This window comes from Mauremys reevesii, linkage group 10 (assembly GCF_016161935.1).
Source record: "Mauremys reevesii isolate NIE-2019 linkage group 10, ASM1616193v1, whole genome shotgun sequence".
Lineage (NCBI taxonomy): Eukaryota > Metazoa > Chordata > Testudines > Geoemydidae > Mauremys > Mauremys reevesii.
The window spans coordinates 79,760,556-79,783,101 of record NC_052632.1 but is presented as its reverse complement, the minus strand read 5'-3'; the positions used below and the strand labels follow the sequence as shown (position 1 = coordinate 79,783,101).

The window sequence follows — 22,546 nt, the reverse complement described above, 5'->3', positions numbered from 1 at the left end:
CTCCAGAGGTCTCTTCCAACCCTGATCGTCTATGATTCTATGACAGGGATCGGCAACCTTTGGAAAGCACCCTGGCGGGCCGGGCTGGTTTGTTTACCAGCCAGCACATCCCTCGGCCTGCGCCACTTCCCACAGCCCCCATTGGCCTGGGACGGCATACTGCGGCCAGTTGGAGCCGCGATTGGCCGAAGCTGTGGACGCAGCAGGTAAACAAACTGGCCCAGCGGAGCCGCGTGCCAAAGGTGGCCAATCCCTGTTCTATGACATGGTAACCCCAGTAACTTTCCTACTCAAATAGAAAATAAGAGTTATGTTAATGGTTAATTTAGGATGATCCACAGATACATGTGAAGAAAATTGCTGAATGGTAGAAAATAAAGGTCTAGGGTCTTGTTAGTTCAATGAGGTAATGTTAAGGATTTATAATGACACAGAATGGTGAATGAAAAACAAATCATGAACATTTGGATACATGGATAACTGGGCACATGTAATGTTAAATGATGTTAATTGGGGGAAAGCTCATGAATATGTAATGTGGAAACAGATAAGAACCAAGTGAATGAGGCCCAACTCGGAGAAATACCAGACAGAAAACTGAAGGAATGAGACTGAAGGACCAGAGCAGAGACTGAGATGATGATCATGAAGTGGAGGAGAACTCCCCAGTAACCTGGAACATGGTAACTTGGGTCCCTAACTCTTCCATCTTACCTGATTATTATCTGGTAAATATATGATCAGAAATTATAAGTGACAATAATTCTGTCTGAAAATTTATAAAAGTGAAAACTGAATATGCCTAAATTGGGCGAACACGTGACTCAGTTTCCCACCTTCCAGGGGGCTGTGAAGGCCCTTGCATGGACCCAGAGAGTACAAAGATGGCCCCAAGGATAGGTACAAAGTAACTGAGTTTTGTTCCCTTTGCATCTGCATGTGTTTCTATCACTAACATCCAGCATCAGACTCCAACGCATGAGGTCTGCTATGATCAACAACAGCAGAGCAATTGACAAGAGAACAATAATGATATTAGGAGGCCAAGCAACAAACCCTCTGCAATTAGCCCAGTACGTATTTTTGGTATCAGCTACATCTCAAGGATGAGCCTCATCCTCCTTCTCAAGGAGAAATGTGCAATTAATAAGCATTTTATACAGTGATAAATATTGTTTTAATCCATATTACTCTGGAGACAGACATTCGAGATGTAATTTTACTTAAAAGGACCGGCAGAACCAAGAAACTACCCTGCAATTATGTAGCAAAATATCACATAAATACTTGCTCGCTCTGTGGAGGCTACTTGGTCATTATACTGCAAATCACCTGGAACTGTACCACAAAGATTAAGTGAAATATCTTCCAGCCTTCAGATCACATCTTTAATGCTGTAGTTTAAAACACAGTTGGAACCACATATTGTAATCTTGGATAATCATGGTGTAGGCAGGATCAGGGATTACTAATTACAATGGGCCCAATTTTAAAAGGTATTTAAGCACCTAACGATGCAGATAGACACCTAGTTGTATTTTTAAAAGCACTTAGAATGGACAGAAGACAATACCCTCAGAGCCACATCCACATTTAAAAATCAGGCCCAGTGCTGTTATTAGGGGGTTATTTGTGACCTGTGAAAGGTGCGAAGCTGAAATTTATTATGTGGTGGTTCTAAGATTCACCTATGGATAACAATCATTATTGGTGTTATAATGACTCTGGTAATATGTTCCCTGCCTTACTTTGGTAGTTTATGCAAACTTTTTTTTGGACTGCATAGGAATGCTGGGGAAAATGTAAAACTGCATTTACACTCCTGGAGCAATGGCTCCGATTAGTATGTAAAAAGAAAATCAGTAATTAGGGAAACTGGAGCTACTGTATACATGGTTCATGCTCCTAGCACTTGCATCTATTCAACCATTAGCATGTGAATAAGACAGTGATGAGACTGTTACCGATGTGTTCCATTTACTGGAATAAGATTGCCTTGCTGAGTTTGAAGTAAAAGTTGAATAATTGGTTCACACAAGGTAAATGAAACCATAAGGCTTTAGCAAATGAAACCTCCATCTACATCCACCATGGGGCATAAAGATACTTATATTCCGCATTCTGTTTCAGACAAGAAAACTATATATTTCATCTGTGTCGCCATTTAATGAAAAAACAATAGCAATGCAATGTTAAGTCTGTGCTTTCAGATCCAAATAGGACAGTTTAAAACTCTTGCATTGTATAATTATTTTAAAAATCCTTATGCTGTTATGACCCTGCTGCAACCTCTACATACACGCTGGCCCAGTCTGCATTAATTTAAAGTCCTGCTGCATCATTAACTCCAGATTTAAACCTTCCTACACTTAGGCTTGATAATAATAGGGACTAGTAAAATTTGAGTGAAGGGAAGCAATTCTGAGGCAAGCTAGAGATGAGTTAGAACATAACCCCAGGTCAAGTTGTAAACACATTTGTGGTTTTAACACTTTTCTTAGACAAAATGTGAATATTTTGACAGAATGCTATCTGTATGGATAGTTATTGGAATGATAGTCACGCAGCTTTATTTTAGATGATGTGTATTATTAAACAGCCAATGAGATAGTAAAAAATATTTAACTACGGTAGCGGAAATATAGATATGGTAAAAGGTAGGTTTAATGCTAATTAATTAAGGGGTGTTATTCCAACTGATTATGGTAGCAGGCTAATTTTAGAGTTGCACTGCTCATCTACCATCAAGGTGCCATTAGAGAAAGGATTATATATCCATTCTTCTCATCCAGCGATTGATCACTCTGGGATGCACCATTTCATTTTGGAATGTGAATATAGATGGAGGACGTGGTTATATTGTAATGCCTGCTTGCTTTAAATAATTATTTGATTTTAAATACAATAATTAATTCTGTCATTCGTGTCATTCACAGTCCTCCATTAAATTAAATGATCTATAACTGTCCCAGAGACACAAACCTTCTAGAGCTCATTTTGATTCTATTCCTTATCTTTAAAGTATCAGTTGGGACCACACAAATCTAGATCACCCCAGGGGTGGTGTATTCCTTATATCACACGGTGATATAAAGTCCTATTCTGGAATTTTAATGTTGAATCAACCTTTATCCAGCTTCAGAACCTCTCTTTGGTCTCCAAGCAGAGGAAAGGACTCAGAACCTGATGAATGCAGAAGTGACAGCACGTGAGCTTACCATCAAAGTGCTTCTTTTTTTAGTATATTGCTTTAGCTGCCTGTGCTTAGAGACACAAGGTAGACAAACTTTCCCTATTTTGCTCTATACCACCTACTTCTAATGACTGTGATTCAGGCTACAAAAATATCACTGCAAGGACAATGTTTTTATTAAAAAAAAATTCATGAATACAAAACAACTGGAGAAATCGAAGCCACGGGCAGAATATGTTTTACTGATGTAGTTCTTTTCAGAGAAACAGTGGTAGGCTTTTATTTCAGGATGGTAACAGACCAAAGCTGAAATGCACCTCCTGTGTCAACATAATAGATGGATGAACAAATAACTGTCTGAGAGTAAAACAGTTACATGAATGTACTCTCATACTTAGGGTACTAATTGAGTGACCATGCAGAGTTAAGGAGTTTCTAAACTACCCTTTAAAAATAAAAAATATGTAATGTAGGAGACAATGAATTTGCCTTAATGGCCATTGTAAGCGAGTGGTCCCGGGGCTCGACCCTCTCCGGGGGGATGAGGGGAACCACACTGGCCCACTCCACTCCAGTTGGTCCGGGAAAACAGCCCGGCAGTCCTGGCGGTAATTGCCCGCCCGGTGGAGCAAGGGGCTCAGGCCCTGGGGCAGGGCTGAGCAACAGTACAGTTAAGGCTCGGCCCTAGGTCAGGGCGGGGCAGCAAACACAGAGTCAGAAAGCTCAGGCCCTGGGGCAGGGCTGAGCAACAGTAACAGTTACAGTTAGTGGCCTCCTCAGGCCAGGGCGAGGGGGAGTCTGCCACCCCGGGGTGGGGTGGCCGGGGGGACGCAGGCCCTCCCACTCCACTGCGTCCCAGCCCGGGGCCCTAGCAGCGGCTATCACTCTGCTGATCAGTCAGTGGGGATCCTGGCCGCAACACACTGACATAGGCTCCGGTAAGGCCGCAGCCTGACTGGGGTCGGCTGCCCCCGGGCTACTTCTGTACTCCCCCTTGGAGCCTACCTGGGTCCTGACGTCGGCCTCTGGAGGGTCCACGAGCATGGGCTCCTCGTGGCCGGGGCTGGGTGGTAGGTCCGGCAACTCCTCAGGATAGTCGGCCCAGGGTAGCTCCGGCGGCTCCCCCGGGTAGCAGCGGGCACGGGGAAGCTCCGGCGGCTCCCCCGGGTAGCAGCGGGCACGGGGAAGCTCCAGCGGCTCCTCCAGGTAGCAGCGGGCGCGGGGAAGCTCCGGCCAGTCTGGGCAGCTGCCCTGGGTTGCAGGAGCTTCCCAGTCTCGAGCTCCCTGAGGGACGTCTGCTCTCTTCGGCGGCTGGCGCCTGACTGAGCTCTGAGGGCGGGCTTTTATAGTTCCGGGTCGCCGCCTGACCCCTTGAGGGGTGGGCTCAGAGCTCCGTAGCTCCGCCCACTCTGGCCTCTGGCTGGGCTCTCCCTCCTCTGGGCTGGAGGGGAGCCACGCCAGCTCACTACAGACATCTATTTCATTTATCCCCTTTTATCCTGTATATCACAAATCCAGCAAACTGGCACCTGTAACCTGACAGATGAATGATGTATGTTACAGGGTTCCACTGATGCAGCTGGAACTGATGTGTCTTTTGACTGCCCATCATCAGTTACATTTCACTATCTATCCACATACGCTACTTCCACTGATGTCAGTGGGAATAGCGTCAAAAGATCAAAGGTAGACTCTAACGGTGGTAAAGGCAGTGGAAAAAGGAGCATTCCCTGTTCACTAGCTGTTTAGCTTCTCTTTAAAAGTAAACTGAATTGGTTTTGATTGTTTTAAATCATTTCATTCAATACCAGATTATACGTCCAGGTATCATGGGTTTGCTTTGTGTAGTTAGTATTCAGATTGTCACCTGACTGTGAAAACTGCAATTTTACTTTCATAGCCCTTGGGCAGCTTGAAACTAAAATCTATTTAATCTATTTCCTTACTGAAGTGCATGTTCTTCTATTTCCCAAGCACACTTATTTGTTCACTATAAAGTTGCTTGAAAACGATGGAGCTAGAAAAGCCTTTCTTTGTTCCAAAACCCCCATGTTCATTTATTTGATCTGAGGAAAAAAGCCCTGAAACATCACATACTGTATGAACTACACAAGCATAAAGAAAACAAAGATCAAATTTTAGGTGGAATGCAAATGTAAGAACCACAGCCAACTGCGATGTTCTGCTTATGCATTTTTATTTAAATAAAGGAAATTAACAGCAAATTATGTTTCTTATTGACTATAATATTACACACTTATAAAATTAAATATCTTAGGTTAAGATTTTCTACCAATCTTCACATCATTAATACAGAGGGTATTGCTACTGGTAACCTGCTAGTTTAAGGACAACAGGGTATCGCGTGCGATGGGCCATGCACTTCTGCCTATCAATAAAGATGCTGTTCGATTTCACAGCAATCTCCTTCTCTAGACTCATCCGCGTGTCTTCCAGGTTCCTCAGAGACTGTTCAGCCTCCAGTAGTTTTTGCTTCAGAGACTCAATGGACTCTGTCAGTTCTTCAACTTCACTGATCAACCTGAATAGATTAAATAAGCAATCAAAATTAGAGGAAGGCTCCTAAGGCATGTGAGTTGTTAGCTCTCTGGTTAGCAGTCTTTATTCTTCTGAAACTCAACAGCACAGTAATTGGGTGTTAGTCTGTATAACGGCTAGCAGGGCCAGGTGGGTGCTAAAGACTTTGGGCCATAGGATATGAAATGAAGCTGCTCTCCGAGCTGTGAATGCAGTCTCCTCCAATAAACATCAAGTTTGGAATAATTTCAAAATGACTGTAATTATAAAGGTCTCCTAAAATTTACATTGTAAAAACAACAAACTCCAAGATAACCTTTCCCCATTCGGAATAGTCATGAAAGAATGATCCATTGTCCTAGACACTAATCCATTCTGCAAGCATCCCTTGTTAACAGCTGAAGGGCTAAAGATGATTTAGATGACTGATTGATTTTTGACTGTCTGAACATTTATGTAAGCCCATTTTTCCCCCCTGTTCGCTGGTGTACAACTGGAGGAACTACTGAAGCCCATGGCATTACTTCAGATGTAGGTTGATGTAAGTGAAATCACAACATGTTCCTTAGGTTCTTTTTAGAATGAATTGTAGAGAAGATTTTCAAAGCCATAAAAGGCAGTTAGGTGCATGACTCTCATTAAAAGTTCACAGGAGTCCCCCACCAATGTTTATTTCATGGGAAAAGGGGATGCTATATAAGGGGTATGTATTGGGGGGAGAGGAGTAATGTGAAACAATATAAGGCCCCATTTCAGCAAAACAATTAAACACATCGCTATTCAGCAGAGCACTTAAGCATGCCCTTATATCCTATTATAGACAATGCACATATTTAAGAGCTTTGAATAGGGATGGTTTGCTAAATCAGGGCCTAAAAGAATGTGCCTGAGATAGCATAAAGCATTTGAATTAAGTAAACCTATCACATCACTATCCAGAGGAGAGAAGCAGCATGTTGGCTTTGAATAGTGTATATTATTGCTATAAACAACTGGGAAAGCTGATCACAAATTTTCCTAAGGGCAGGGGGGAAAAAAACACGTGGGAGAATCAATTACAAGCACTATAATGAGATCAAGAGTAACAAATTACATTCCGACCTTTAATTTGAAAGGATTTATTGCCCTCCAGTTTTTAAATGGATTATTACTGAAAATCGAATGCCATCGGCTAGTTCTTTGGAGGAGCTGATGAGTTTTCTCTGCTTGTGGAAATGCACAGCCCATTTACATTCACAGTGCTTGAAGTGTAATTGATTCACCGCATAATCCACCTCACAATGAACCTCTGCCAAGAGCGTACTGGCTGCAAATTATCTACAACCTGTCAGGTTATTTTGGATCAAGCTGGATACGTAAAGAACCCCACTGTTCAAAGAAGAAAGCGGACAGATCTGTTTATGGATTCTCTATTTATAAACATGTTGGACCTGATTCAGATCTTTACACTGATTTCAATCATGTAACTCCCAGTTTACATCAGTGAAAGGTACTGGAATCAAGCCCAGTAATTAAGAGCTGATGGTCACATGCTACAAAACTATTCCGTACAACAGTGGCAGTGACATCGTTAAACTTGGGGATTAGATAATTGACATTTCAGAACTGGTGTCAATGGGTGAAACTCCATTGAATCTATGTCAACCCATTGAAGAAATGATACACCCATTCACAATAACACATTACTGTGAATAAGTAAGCAATTTATTTCTTTGCCACTGTATGTCTCTGCCAGGGAGAAGTTCTCAAAAATGTCTTTGATATAATTAGGGTCTTTAAGGACTCTCTCTTTAATGTGTTTACCTGAATTGTGCTGGATCTCTGCAGAGCTCAACGTTGGGCCTAAAAGATCTGTCATATAGCCTTGTCTGAGCCACTTTCAGTGGAGCTTCTTTGTCCTTAATAGCTTGTTTGAGAGCAGCAATGTTGTTTTCTTGATCTCCAATCTCCTTAAGGGTCTGTTTGAAGTGAATATCCATGAGAAAAGACAAGTTTAAGACAATAAATTTAACTTCTATGGTACTATTTGTGTACAGACATTAAATGATGGGGCCTCTTCAAGCTCCCAAGAAATCAACAGGAGTTTTGCTCTTGCTGGGTAGCCCTCTCCTTGATGCCAGAATATGGGAGGTGCAAAGGTTGTATAAAGCTCTTTTGTCTCCTTATCTCTATTCCTACACTGAGCAGAATGGAAAATCTCATGTCTAGTTTAAAGAGAAGCTGAAGAATTTTTGCAGCTGATTAAATACTACCGTCTATTTGTATTCTCATCAGAACCTGTTCATGGCACAATCCATCTCAGTGAATCATTTCTGGCACTGCAATTAATGTAAATTACTCAAAAAGTGACAGGTTATTTTGAATTAGATCGGACAGATTACCTATGCTTATGTTCACAGCTTCCTGGCATTAGTGAAGCTGGAATCACTACGAAAACGTGAGAAATACTGAGTCTCATCTCCTTAAAAACCAGTGAACTCCACTGACTTTGATGGAGTTACTCCAGAATTAAATCAGTGGAAAAGAGAGTAGAATCAAGGCCTATTTCGGATTTTCTTTTTTACAGGGTATTACACATTTTCACAGAATTATTCAATCATGAGTTGCTGAATGTCAGTATGTTGCACCTGCCCCTTAGTTGGACTTTAAGGAGAAAAAACAAAATGGAAATTGACACTAATGCCCATAGAACTTCAGTAGTATTACAGCGGATGTCCTTAAAAAACAAGTACCATACCAAGGGGACTGTCCTTACTCACAGTAGGTAATACATTTAGAATGCAGAGGGTACCATGCTAAATGCTCCCTTTTTAAGAGTGTAATAATAAAAATATTCTTGGGAAGCAAGTCGTGGTTACTGGCAGTAATGTATGTGATACTGACTACTGTAATCATCCCTTGAAGAGGTACAGTCACAGTAAAAATATTCTGACTAGTGTATTAGACAAGTTATGGAAAAGGTACCATAATGCACACTACTGTGGATGCTTCTACTTAGGAGTGACATGTTCATAAAAATGTTACCATTTCTTTCCCCCGCCGCCCCTGCCCGTCCTCTGCTAGCTCAGAGCTGCCCTTCAATGGGATCCAAAGCTTTTTACTTTGTCTCCAACAACATCTTGAAACATCTCACCCTATTAATAGCTTTTAAATAGGAGTCTATGTTGTATGTGTATATGTTACTGCATGTACAGCAAGGTACACAGTGTGTACTGTTCGCAGATGGATACAGTGGGGAAAATCCACCCCGGGTTAATTCCACTGACTTTAGTGGGGATACACCTGAGATGAATATTGACCTAGTACTTTACAGCTAGACAGGTGGGAAACACCTATTAGATCATGAAGTTCATCTCCTTGCCGGGGCAGGAGTTAGGCCCTGATTCAGCAAAGCACTTAAGCATGTGCTTAACTTTGAGCATGCATTTTAAGTCCATTGTGATTTAGTGAAGCAGTGACAATAAGGGAATTTAAGCACACACTTAAATATAAGCATGTGCTTAGGTGCTCTGCTGAATCAGGGTCACAACTGGAAACCCTATCAGATACTAAACTGACACAAAATACTATTCTATACTCTAAATGGACTAAGCAACTCTTCTTTCTTGATCATTCTACTGTGATGTTCTCAATATGTGTGAAAACTAATGGAAGCAGCTTAGCCAATAAACTCAGGGGCATCCTTACTTTTTTCAAATGATGTTCCAGTTTGTGTTTTGCATCGTCCATCTCTTCGCAGCGCTTAGCAAAAGCCTCATCAACGGCAGCGCACTGCAAGCGCAGATCCTCAGCTGTGTCATGAAGGATATTGTCAATCAATGAACGGAGGTTGATGGAAGCCAGTCGCTCTCGCTCTGCCCTATAGATGTTGTCATGGCTGAATTTTGCCCAGGTTTCAGGCGTTGAGGCACTGTAAGGGATAGGGCAGAAATCACTCTCATGAAGAACTTTGTTCAAGTTGCTTTGGAAAAGAGAAGCCAAAGCAGAACTGTTCCATTTCCTTGGGTTTTATCATCCCATAGACTTTCCTGCTACGGCATGCATGCTTTAGTATTACTATAAATAAAACATGAGGGAACAGCAGGTGGGAGTACTCTCACCTGTCCTCTCACTTCTGAAGCAGGGAGAGATAGAACTTTTGAGATTCTATATAGTGTATCACCTTTAGCAAATAGGAATAAAGGCAAAACAAAAAATAAGAATCACTCATAAATCATAACTATACTGAAAGTGGCAAACATTGTTAAGACAGAGATACATAAGCACTAGGATTTCTAGCCAATTAAGCTTTACAATCCATGACTACTTTATTTACAAAGCAGATTGAAATATGATTCTGTGGTAATACTTTGCCATCTGTTGAGCATCAGAAGGAACTATATAACATTCTGTAAACTACATTGCAGGAATAGTGGTTGGAGGGGAAAAAAGCGACAACATTTATAATAGTTAAGCAATAAAATTCTGTTCTATATAATAGGGGTGCAACTTTTCTTTCAACAAATAACCCAGGGCCTTCTGTAATTCAATCTAATTGAGCCTTTGCATTGACTTCAATGGGTTTTGAATGAAACCCCCCCCCAATGTTTATAACAAATTATTACTAAGAATTGATATTTTGCAGACATAATATGTATTTGTTTGGCATACAATAAATGTATATACAGAAATGGTGTGGTTTTAGCTGATACAGAGGATACTTTACATCTCAATGGCTTTCCTTGTATAGGTTAATAACAAGTAGTTCTCACCTTTCCTCAAACTTTGATGAGCTGGGATGGAACTGGATGTTGGTGCTCTGATTATTGTATCTTCCACATTTGTCATCAATGTTGTACGTTTCCACCTTATCAGACCAATCCATTTCACAAATCTGCTTGTGATCTCGATTTAATCTAAAAAGGTGAAGATTGCCACAAATCAGTACTGGAAAAATAATATGACCTTGCAAAAACATCATGAAAATGTATGAGTCCGGAGGACAGAGCCTAGGACTTTCAAAGAAAGCTGGGTAGGTAACCCTCCACGGAGCCTTTGAAAATTCCAGCCCAAAATCTATTTCCCCAACCTTGCACAGCAGCACCACACTACCCACTTCCACAAACACCCCAAAACTCTCGTCTGTACTAACTGCAATAGCTGGAGCTCTCATGGTAAGGTGAGGAGCTGGATCTGGGGTTCACAGAGTAATCCTGGTGGGAAGGAGGCCCATATGGGAACTCCATAATGTGACCCACGTGGTTTTCTTAGGCCTCTTTCCCACTCACCCAAAGTTTTTATCAGGGAGACAGCATGATTTGATCCTCAGAAAACACAGTAATAATGACATTAAACATTAAAGCTGTTGCTTTATTCTAAATTAAATCTCTCCAGCCTACCACAATTAATGTAAAGATCTTTAGCACCAGTTAGCTATAAAAAGTACCATTTTTCTCTCGCCTGTTACCACCAGATGTCAGTATGAACTAAGGAATCAAAAAGTCTACAAATGTTAACCTATGTAATACTACGCCAAGACAATCTTAAAACAATTACTAATGCAAAGTAAAGTCTGCACTCAATAGATCCTGTATTGTGCTTTGATGGAGGTTTTGATGCAACAGCTCATATTCTTCATAGAAATATTGTTATAATAGGATTATAGTATAACTATGATATGTTTTGTGCAAGATAAGGCATGTTAAGGTATCATTGGAAAGGCATATGATTATCCTATTTGTATGCATGCATCATTTTTGCATCTAAAGTTAGGAATATTGACTAAAAGCAACAAAGAATCCTGTGGCACCTTATAGACTAACAGATGTTCTGCAGCATGAGCTTTCGTGGGTGAATACCCACTTCTTCAGATGCAAGTTGCTTTGCATCTGAAGAAGTGGGTATTCACCCACGAAAGCTCATGCTGCAGAACGTCTGTTAGTCTATAAGGTGCCACAGGATTCTTTGTTGCTTTTACAGATCCAGACTAACACGGCTACCCCTCTGAATATTGACTATACATCTTAACTACAGAAGTGTTTGCACCTGGGGAATGCCCACCAGACAAAATGCAATCAGCCTGCCTGGTTAGTGGGGGACAAGTCAATGAACCATTAGGGAGAACACTAGGTCTTTGAAGATGCTAATCTCCCACCTTCTGGAGAAGCTTCTTGTGATGCTACAAATGGCCTTTGACTCATGACTGCTTTGACACTGCAGGGTCATGTGATCATGTCACCTGGTACTGGACTCCAACACAGAATACCAGTATTTTTCCACTGAGGGGGTGGGAATCACACTGAAAGACAAAAGATTCCCGCCATATGTAAATCCTATTTAAGGCAGGGAAGTGAGTTAATCAGGGTTCTTTCTTCACTGAATCCCCGCCCAGGATGACAGCTGGAAACATCTAAGGGTATGTCTTCACTAGCAGAAGCGCTTTAACGTGGCTGTGTAGTCGTGGCACCAGCGCTGAGAGAGAGCTCTCCCAGCTCTGTAAAAAACCCACCTCCATGAGGGGCGTGGCTACTAGCACTGGGAGCGTGGCTCCCAGTGCTGGTTCACTGTCTACACTGCCACTTTACAGCACTGAAACTTGGCAGTGCTCAGGGGGGTGTTTTTCACACCCCTGAGCAAGAAAGTTGCAGCGCTGTAAAGTGGCAGTGTAGACAAGGCCTAAGAAAGACAAAAGCGGGGGCAGAGCTGAGCCCAAGCTGGAAAAGGTGTCTGGCCTGTGAAAGAAATGCCTAAAACAACATTTAGGGTGAGAAATTACTACTTGTAACCAGTTTCTTTAGTGTATTAAGCTTAGATTGCGTGTTTGTTTTATTTGCTCAGTAATCTGCTTTGATCTGTTTGCCATCCCTTATAAACACTTAAAATCTATCTTGTGTAGTTAATAAACTTGTTTTTGTTTTCTCTGAACCCAGTTCGTGGAATTCATTACTTGGGGGGGGGGGAGCTGTGCCTATCTTCCTCCACACTGAGGGAGGAGGCGAATTTCAATAAGCTTACGCTGTACATTTCTCTGTGCAGCGCAAGATGATACAATTTTGGGTTTTCACCCCAGAGGGGGTGTGCATGTGAGTCCTGGGCAATTTCCTAGCTGAGTTTTCCCATGCAGAGCTGATTTCAGTGTCCATGTCATTCTGCAGCTGAGTGTGTCCCTACCTGTGTGTGCTGGAGGAGGCTTGAGAGCCTGGCTCAGCAGGGCAGCGTAAGGGAGCCCAGGCTGGTGAAATAGGCGGGATCAGTGGTACCCCAGTATATCAGGTGGCACCTCGGAGTGGGGGGTAACCCGTCACAGAGGTGATTAAACTATTTGAAATTGTTGAGTGATTGTATAAGCATTCTTTATTAAAAACAATATTCTGCTTTATATCTAACAAAATATGACAAATGCTGGCTGATAAGAATAGAAGATTTTTAAATGTAATGTGCATTATTAATTGTCTCACCTTGAAATACGTTAGAATTTAGTAAACATCTTATTTCCAGACTGGTATATTGTAACATAAAAGTAAACACTACTTTTCAAGAGCAACACACTTCCATACTAGCAAGGATACTGTCAGTTTTTTTAGTTCATACTGACATCTGATGGCAACAGCTCCAGGGGAAAAAAGGTACTTTTTTTTTAACAAATTGTTTAAAAAGAGATTTTAAAATAGCTGTACTAGTCCCAATGCAATAGAGCAGTGACTTCAACAGAATAAAATATTTTTACTGTACTTCTATCTAAATGCAATTTTGAGCCATCACAGAACTAGACAGATATATTTGAAAGCAAGATGAAAAATTTGACCTAATGTTATAGAATAATGGAAACTATCATTACAAAAAGACGTGGCACTTCTCTTACACCACCTGGCTTGTTTCCAATGCTGCCTTTCCATATAGGTAATTGTATCTATTTTGAGGGCTTAAATAGAATGGTAGGTAGTGCATAGGCCTTGTGAATTTCACCTACTGACGGTTGTGTCCATAGATGCCAGGAATGAATTTGGTCCTATAAATCATTAAGAACTTGGGAACAGTGAAAAGTATCTTACTGCATCTGGTTAACAGCTTGCATCAAAGTTCTTTTCAGAAGTTCTTGTACATTTCTGATAAGTTCAACTTCCTAGATAAAAATATAAAAATTATGATATTCAGTACATTCCATTTTCAGAGACCTTTGCTTTCAACCGCTACTGGTGCGTTGCTAAATTGTCCACTAATTATCCATTCTCTTTGTGACACTATTTTTCATTATTGTAAAGACTTTTTCAAGATCTTCTGCAGAGTTAGATATGATTCAAATATAAGGTAGATCAATCAACACTGAATTCACTCAATAAATTACAGGTTTGTGACACTTGTCTAAAGTTGAACTAATACTTTAAGCATTTCCATTCTTTAGACTTTGTTGTTTTAATACTGCATGTATATTAAGAGGAAGGAATATGTTTTATCATATTTAATACAAGGTTTGCAGCTGTACAAGTTGCTATATAGATATTGGTGCTAGACCTTTTACAAAATTATTGTATGTTTAAATGGCTTTAAGGCACCCATTGAAAAATAATCTATTGAATTTCAAAGCCTTGTCATATCGGATCAGACCAACTTAGTCCAGAATCCTGCATCTGGTAATGGACAACACCAAGGAATATGGAAAAATCTCATAATGCATCTAGTCAGTTCAACAATGTTGTAGATGGAGGAACAATTGTCTCTTAAAGCCAAGAGGTGATTAGTTTATGCCCTGAAGAGTTGACCCACCTCCTTGATAATGGGACAGATGTCTAAAGCCCCAGGTTGAATGGACTTATCATGCTAATTTCATCGTTACATTTATTTGGATAGGAAACTAAAAGTCTGTATTTTAAAATATCCTTTACTGAACAAGGAAGCACCTTAGATTGTAAGAAGTTTGCTTTGTTCCTGAACTACCGATACCTAATGAAGTGACCTTTCTGACCTGGAAGTTTGTACACTGTTATTTATTAGCTGGTCCAATAAAAGATACCACATTTCCTACCTTATTTCCTCCACTTATTATTTGTGGCCTAGACATTAAAAAGAGCTAGAGGACATGAAAAACTCCTCATTAATGTTGCTATTCTACTCCAATGACTGTCATCTGGCCAGCAGAGAGAGAATGTATTTACTAACAAACCCTATTCTTAGAACTGGGCTTGCACCAGCTGCTTATATTACAATGTTTTAGACAAATAAGGATGCATACAAGCCACTGACATATCAGTTTATTCTCCATAAGAAACAAAGGAGGAAAATAATAAAGAACAATTTATTTTAAATGGAAAAAAGGACAAGTCTGATCAGGGTGAAAATGGTATTTTTAAGATTCTGAGATGCACAGTTCAAACGAAACCTGTTTTAAAAAGTTGACAGTGTCTCTTTAATAAAATGCCCTTGCAATCAGGAATACCAAGGAAGGAAATGTTACGAGGGTTAAATTGTTAGCACTATTTTGTTACAAATATTTTAAAAGATTTAGCAAGACCCAATATTTGAAATGCCATTAAAGATAATTGAGTTCATGTTGTATTGTGTATTCCCAGTATAAATAAAGAGGCAATAAATAGTATTACCTATGATCAATGTTCAATTTAATTGCACAGCTTTGAATACGAAAAGCCTTCCATTACCAATTAATAGGTCTCTTACATGGGAAAAGAGATGCAGTACTAAAATAAAGGAGACTCTTGTTGAATGACCTACAATAAAACTAACTGCATTTCCGCTGGGGGAGATGTGCACTTACACAGAATACTTACGAAATGCAGAAGCGATACCCATAATCAGTGGCAGCCATAATGCTAGTGGGAAGTAGATAAACCTAATGTGCTCCAGACACACAGGTTTAAATAACAACCACTTCTGGATGCTGATCTGCCATATGATTTTTCATGACATTTAAAATAAACTCCATGCTAATTCTTAAGCTGCATAAACTGGCAGAGCAACCTTATGAAACATACAGCCAGAAACCACTTCAGTAACCAGGCCTTTTAGCTCTTTGGGAAGGTTTAGTGTTCCCGATTTAACGCCAAACCTTAAAGTAGATGAGCTTCCCTCTTACCCTGAAACAGTGTGTGCAAATAAAAACGTCGAGTGTGTTCAAACTAGCAAAAGACACCTAAAGGCCCCCCAGTTTTCTGCCAGTGGGAGTTTTGCCTGAATAAAAGCTGTGGGATTGGATGCTAAATATTCCTGATTAAGGCCCCAATCCTCCAAAATGTATGCATGTGCTTATCTTTAACCCACTAAGTTCAGTGGGCCTACTCAGTGCCTAAAGTTATGCACTTGTGTAAATCTTCACAGGCTCAGCACTGAAGACAGCTTACCAAATAAGAGACAGAGGGATAAATATGATTGAGCTATGTAGGATTCATGCTCGCCAATGCAGAATGCTCCCCTTCATATCTGTATAGGAAATGGAGCCGGTGTGGAGCTTCGGGTGACCAGGTGTCTGGTTCGGGATAGGGTTAGGATCCCACACCCCCAGTTAGAACACTCACCCCTTCCCACACCCCAACCTCCTGCCCCAGCCCAGTGACAATGAGTGAGGGTGAGAGTGAGCGCGCCACCGAGGGAGGGGACATGTATTGAGGTGGGGGCGAGGCCTCGGGGAAGGGACGGGGCGAGGGGTGTTTGGTGGTTTTCTGTGATTAGAAAGTTGACAACCCGAGTGGTGCTTAAAAAAAGGGGAAGTTTTGCCTCTGCAGCATGTGCCCTCTTTCCCCAACCCCAAACCTGCAGAAGCTCCTCCATGTGGCTCCACAGAGTTCAAGGCTGCAGATTTGGAGGGGGCCAGCTGGAACGGGTCAGAGGAGTTGGCTCCCCGGGCCTGCAGGGGAACACAGCCTGTTGCTGTTTGAAATTTCACTGCTTCCATGAGTATCCATGATAAAGGGAGTCAGAGTCTGGAAGCACAGCTAATTAGGACCAAATCCTGCCATCACTCTGACTCCCCATGGGGAGAGGTTTGTGGTTTAACAAGTGGTAGAATATATTTATAGAATGTATATGAGGAAGGAAAAATCAAATGCACAGCTACAAAACAGGGAATAATTGGCTAGGTGGTAGTACTGCAGGAAAGGAGTCACAGTAGATTACAAATTGAATAAGAGTCAACAATGTGATGCAGTTACAAAAAAAGGCTAATATCTTTTTGGGATGTATTAACAGGAGTGTCATATGTAAGACCCAGGAGGTAATTGTCCCGCTCTACTTGACACTGGGGAGGCCTCACCTGGAGTACTGTGTCCAAGCATAGGCACCACAGGTTAGGAAAGATGTAGACAAATTGGAGACAGTCCAGAGGAGAGCAACAAAAATGAAACATGGTTTAGCGAACCTGATCTATGAGGACAGGTTAAAAAAAATGGACATGTTTAGTCTGGCAAAAAGAAGATTGAGGGAGGACTCAATAGTCTTCAAATATGATAAGGGTTGTTATAACTATAGGGGTAGTTAAGCTGTGGAATAGGCTTCCAAGGTTGTGGAATCCCATCATTGTCCAACTGGTTCTTAAAAATCTCCAAACACTTGCCAGGGATGGTCTAGGTTTACTTGCTCCAGCCTCAGCACAGGGGGCTAGACTTGATGACCACTCAAGATCCCTTCCAGCCCGACATCCCTATGATTCTATGAGTCTATATTACCTTTATTTCGAGTGTGCATGGAACTGTAGTATTAATCAACTTGAAGGCCCTGCATATATTATGAGAGGAAGGGGATATTAAAGGATTTTAGTCACTAGCAGGACTTTTGTGGTTCAGACGATGACATTAATGTAGATTTGTATTTCTCAGAGTTGTAAGTATAGGTCTTGATGGACGATATGTTCTCATTCCAATCTTTAATGTTCTCAAGTATATCTGGTCATCTCATCTATTAAAATGAACTGTTATGAAATCTAAAGAGATCTTGGTTAATTTTCACTTTTCTTTTCCATAGTTAATAATAATAATCTTCATGGCCATCATAAAATGATTGTCAATTAAAAACAAAATGAACATTTCACAGTTTAAAATTTAGTAGGTAATTAATTTTATTACAGTTTTTAGTTTTATGGTGTTATAGATGGTGTTTTCCTAAGTAGAATGACTCTAGTGATAAATCCATCACAATGCATAATTATGTGTATCTCATTAATATCACTTGGAGAAAATAATGGGAATTTTTAAAAGCAAATGTTTGTGAGTTTCTTAAACCAGGGAGGTATAAGCAGAGTTTCCTGCATAAACCAGAGTAGCATTAATTAATCAATTAATCAATCTGGAGACTGCATGTGTAGAAATACAATTTGACATGCAGAATATACACATCTGGCACATGACTTATACCACCATGTGACAAGCCCATGCTAGTACTTATAATATAATATTAGATGCAGGCACACAAAAGTTATTAACCTGGCATTACAATGATGCAGAGGAGATTTAGAGTAGATGATGAGATGTGCTATGATAGTAAAATACATCACTCAGAGTTAGATGCATGTTTAGTTTTTCCGGAGTTCAGACATTTCACGTGCAGTAGTCTGATGTTGGAAGAAATAAAAATGATCATCTTTATTCATCAGGAAAGACCATTCTGCTCCTTCCTCCAACCTCCCTTTCCTAACCGGAACTGCCCTTAAAATACATCACTTCAATATGTCATCTAAGTTGATTCATCCCTTTCTAAGTAAAAGTCACCTAAGTACTTCACAGCTAATTTATATTACTCACCTGAAGAGCTTTCACTGAAACATATTCATCCCCCATTATGGCAGTAGTGAAACTGGCAGTATTACATATCACCCTATGTGATCTTGATATGACTCCTCCCTCTAATACCACTAGGAGAGAGAGGCTGAAACCCTTTATATGACAAAAGTAGAGGGAAATCTACCCCTGGTTTCTTACTGTGGTCATCTGCTAAAGTGACTTCTGCTGGAAGGAAAAGGAAATCACCCTTCCATACAAAGGGTTTCCCCAGCTTCCATGTCTGTTGGTGCTGTCTCTATAAACACCATTGCCCAGATCATCAAAGGTATTTAGGCTCCTAACTTCCATGTGCCCAAGCGCTGCTGAGAAGGTGCCTATCTTTCAGGGACTCTTCAAGAACTGAGAAATGCTTTCCACTGCTGAGCAGAGGAGAGCAAAGGATCCCATATATCAGTGAAAAGGCCCCAAAATGACAGGAAAAGGGAGCAGTAACCTGCTCTCCCTGTTTCCACCTCACCCCCACATAGCTACAGCTGTGTGGATTTGGGGGCCAGGGAGTAACCACTCTACTTGATACATCCATCCCCACAAATGACAGATTTCCCAGGGGGAATGAACAGGGCTCCTTGCCAAGCACACCTGGTAGGAGAAGAAGCAATCAGCTTAGTTTGCAGAAAGGGAGATTTAGGTTAGATATTAGGAAAAACTTTCTAAATCTTAGGATTTAAGGACTGGAACGGGTTAGACAAACACCTGCCAGGGGCGAGCTAAATAGACCTTCCTGCCTCAGCATGGCCTCCTGTGGTTCCTTGCAACCCAACAAGTCTATGATTCTATGGAGATTAGTGCACTGCCATATTGGGGGTACCAATAGAAATAAGGCTGGAGTGTGCCAAGCCTACTAGTGGGGAAGGAGGGCATAAAATCAGTGAAGAAGGACTGAATCAATTGGCCAGACGCCCTGGAATTCAATTTCCCCATGTGATCAAAAAAACCTCTGCCTAAGGGAATGTATGTCAGACTCTCCATACAGCTGACCAGATAGCGTCTTTGGAATACGGTTTCCTTACCTTTGAGTTTTCACTTGGGAGAGGAACAATGGACCACTGTCCCTGTCCCAGTTCCGAAGGAGGAAATGACAAACCGAGAGTGAGCAGCTCTGATCCTCCATTGCTTGAGGGAGGGGTTAGAGTGGAAGGTGGTTGGACAGGTGAACAGGATTTGGAACAAATTTTTAATAAAACTGCATAACTCCTCCAAATCAATATGCAAATGGTAATAAACACACCAGCGAATCAAACCATTAACTTTGAAATCTGTGCAATGAGCAGTCAGAACTCATGGCCGAGTGACAAGTATTACTATTCTATGATTGGAAACAGCAAGACATACAAGATAGAGATTGATTTTGTGGAATGAGAGTGGGGCATTTAGCATAAAAAGCTGGGAAAGTCACAAAGAATTCATTTCAAATCATTCTATTTGCAAACATCTCTGCTGCAAAATTCATGCATTTCACTTAACTCTTGCACTGTTGTTATGATTCTCATATTATTCATTCCTTTCCCTCGTTCCTCATTGCAAAGGTCATTGGCATGGTAACAGAATCTTAGCTTCTCAAGAGTTCATCTGCTTCTGGTGCTTATGCCTCATCTGAAATCACATCATTCTTTCTTTATGACATCTCCAGTTGGCTGTTGGTGCTTTGTTGTCAGAAAGAGAAGTACAATTTCAAGTGAAGAACTAGCAGCAGGAGCAGATGGACTCCTTAGAAAGGAACTAAGTATCCTTCATAATAGTGAGTAACAGGTGAGAAATACAGGAAATAAGCTATGCCAGACAAATATTTTTGTAAATGTATGTTTGACAAAGTTCTCCATAAAGCATCAACAGCTTGTTAGGAGAATTTCTGGGTTTAATCATGTTAATGTTTATGCAGCAGAAGGACAGGCCACTGCATTATCTTTTATGGTATCTAATAGTAATCTCATATTTTTACTATCAACTAGAATATTCCCATGAACACTGGTTACAACATCTGCATGATCCCAATTAAAGAACTCCTATCATATCCTAATTGCTTTCCATCCACTATGAAGTCCAGCTCTGTTTTTTCTAAGTACTAATATTGCCATTTAATCTGATCAATAACTCATCCTGAATCAGTTTTGGCACCTTCAAAATATATTTTGTAGGTATTAACTGATTCCTTAGATGCAAGAATAAAGAGAATTCCAGAATGTAAAATGGGTCCAGAATCTGTCCTCAGTTACACCCGTACAACCACAATTATTCATGGAATTGTACAGCTATGAGAGCAGAATTTGGCCCAGTGAATTTTGCACACAATATTGCATTGAAAATCCCAGCATCTCCAACGAAGGTGCTAAAGTTTCTGCTGGAGGCAGGAGGCTCTCTTTGGGGAACATATTCTGAAACAGTTTAGTTCATGTTTGCTAAACTCAGTTTGTCAGAAAAGTACCATCTGTATATGCCCTCTGCCTGCCTGCCTACGCTGTCACCCTGTAATCTCAACACCGTATCCATCTTGCACTATGATAAAGATCCTGCTTTGTGTTGAAACACCACCTCTCTCTTTCTTTCCCTCAGCAGGACAAAAACAATCCCATCTCCAGGAGTACAGTTAGGAGAAGGGTGGCTGGACATTGCCCACCCAAGGGTTGCAACTGGCAACTAGCCAAGAAACTAGGGTGGCGCATAACTGTCACCTTATATGGCGGCCAGCCCATGGATGTCTCATGCCAGCATGTGATGCTCCATGTCGACCTCAGAGGCCTCCCTTCTGATCTTGCTTGAGTAACCCTCCTGCCAGGTGGAGCTGGCAGCAACAGGGGCGGGATTCAATATCAAGACCAGGCTCAAGGGGGAGAGGTAGCAGGCAAGGATCTTGGGTCTCCCTTTGTCCTGCCCAAGCCGTTAGAACCAAACCCTTCTGAATATGACCGGGCGCAAGGCCAGGAAGTAGAGCCAGGTCTGTGTTCTGCTGGGACATGTCTCCACAGGCTGTGAAGGCCTCATGACCGGCCCCATCCCCGCTCACCTTCAGCAGCTCCGTCTCCACCTGGTCCCGAACCAGGTCCGCCGGCTGCCTCCTCTCGCGGCACTGCAGGTTGTCGGTGGCGATGGTGTAGGGCACCTCGGTGGCGTCCAGCGCCCGCTCCAGCCGCACTTTCTGGGCCGCCAGCAGGTCGGTCTCGGCCGTCAGGTCCTCGATCTCCCGCTGGAGCTCGGCCTTCCAGAAGTGCGTGTCCTGGAGGCGCTGGCCCAGCTTGGCGGTGGAGTCCTCCTGGGTGCGCTGGGCCAGGGCGGCGGCGTAGGCGGCCAGGCTCTGGGACTCGTGGCGGCAGCGCTCGGAGCCGTCGCGGTCGGCGAAGGCCTGGTGGTACTGGGCGTAGTTGTGCTGGTGCCACTCCTCGGTCAGGTACTTGGCGGCGCGGAAGCCGGCCGTGGCCAGGCCGCACGAGGAGTCCGGCCCCGTGTTCAGCGCCGCCTCGTACACCTTCATGGGCAGCTCGGACACCGGCACCGCCTGCGGCGCCGGCTCCCTGGTCAGCAGCACCCCGCTCTGAGCCATGCTCGCTCCCCGCCGCACAGCGGCCCGGCCCCGGGCACCGCGGTCAGGAAAGGCCGCGGCTCGCCGCGGGGCCTTCCCACGGCGCCTCGCTCAGCGTCCTCCCGTTGCCCCGGCGACGGCGGCCAGCCAATGAGGGAGCGGGTGGAAGCCTTCGGCAGGGAAACCCGAGACAATGACGGGTTAGCGTCCCGGCCGCGCCCGTCGTTGCCCGGGCGACGGTGGCAGCCAATGGGAGAGCAGATGCGCCTAGGCAACGTTCTACGCTGTAGGGAAACTCGAGCCAGGCGACGGGGAGCGTGCCCGACCCCCGGTTGCCTGGAGTGACGGTGCCAACCAATGGCGTTGCAGTGCCTGAGGGAACGTTCCATGAGAGTGGGAGGGGGAATTGTACTCCTGCTCTTAAAGGGCCAGAGCACCTGGTTTGTGGGGGAGCAGAGTGTGCCTTGCTTGGTGTGGAAGGGCTGACCCTCGTGGGTACAGCCGGCTGGCAGGGGGCGCAGGAGCCTTTGGCAGAGTCTC

At 42.5% G+C, this 22,546-nt stretch overlaps 1 protein-coding gene across 1 annotated transcript; it reads right to left on the bottom strand.

The window, feature by feature from the left end:
- Positions 1-5,373: 5,373 nt before the first annotated feature.
- Positions 5,374-22,417, bottom strand: TEKT4 (tektin 4). The gene is made up of 6 exons (XM_039493242.1): positions 21,494-22,417; positions 13,762-13,832; positions 10,483-10,626; positions 9,419-9,641; positions 7,535-7,689; positions 5,374-5,735 (listed from the first exon to the last, which is right to left on the bottom strand). Exons 1-6 carry the CDS (start codon positions 22,025-22,027, stop codon positions 5,519-5,521), a joined length of 1,344 nt encoding a protein of 447 aa, XP_039349176.1. The 5' UTR covers positions 22,028-22,417; the 3' UTR covers positions 5,374-5,518.
- Positions 22,418-22,546: the final 129 nt, after the last annotated feature.

Coding starts and splice junctions, on each gene's coding strand:
- TEKT4 (XM_039493242.1), bottom strand. CDS start 22,027: ATGGCTCAGAGCGGGGTGCTGCTGACCAGGGAGCCGGCGCCGCAGGCG. Junction 10,627..13,761: donor CAAGCTGTTAACCAGATGCA/GTAAGATACTTT, acceptor TCACCTTTTTAG/ATTAAATCGAGATCACAAGC. Junction 7,690..9,418: donor TGGAACATCATTTGAAAAAA/GTAAGGATGCCC, acceptor CACTTCAAACAG/ACCCTTAAGGAGATTGGAGA.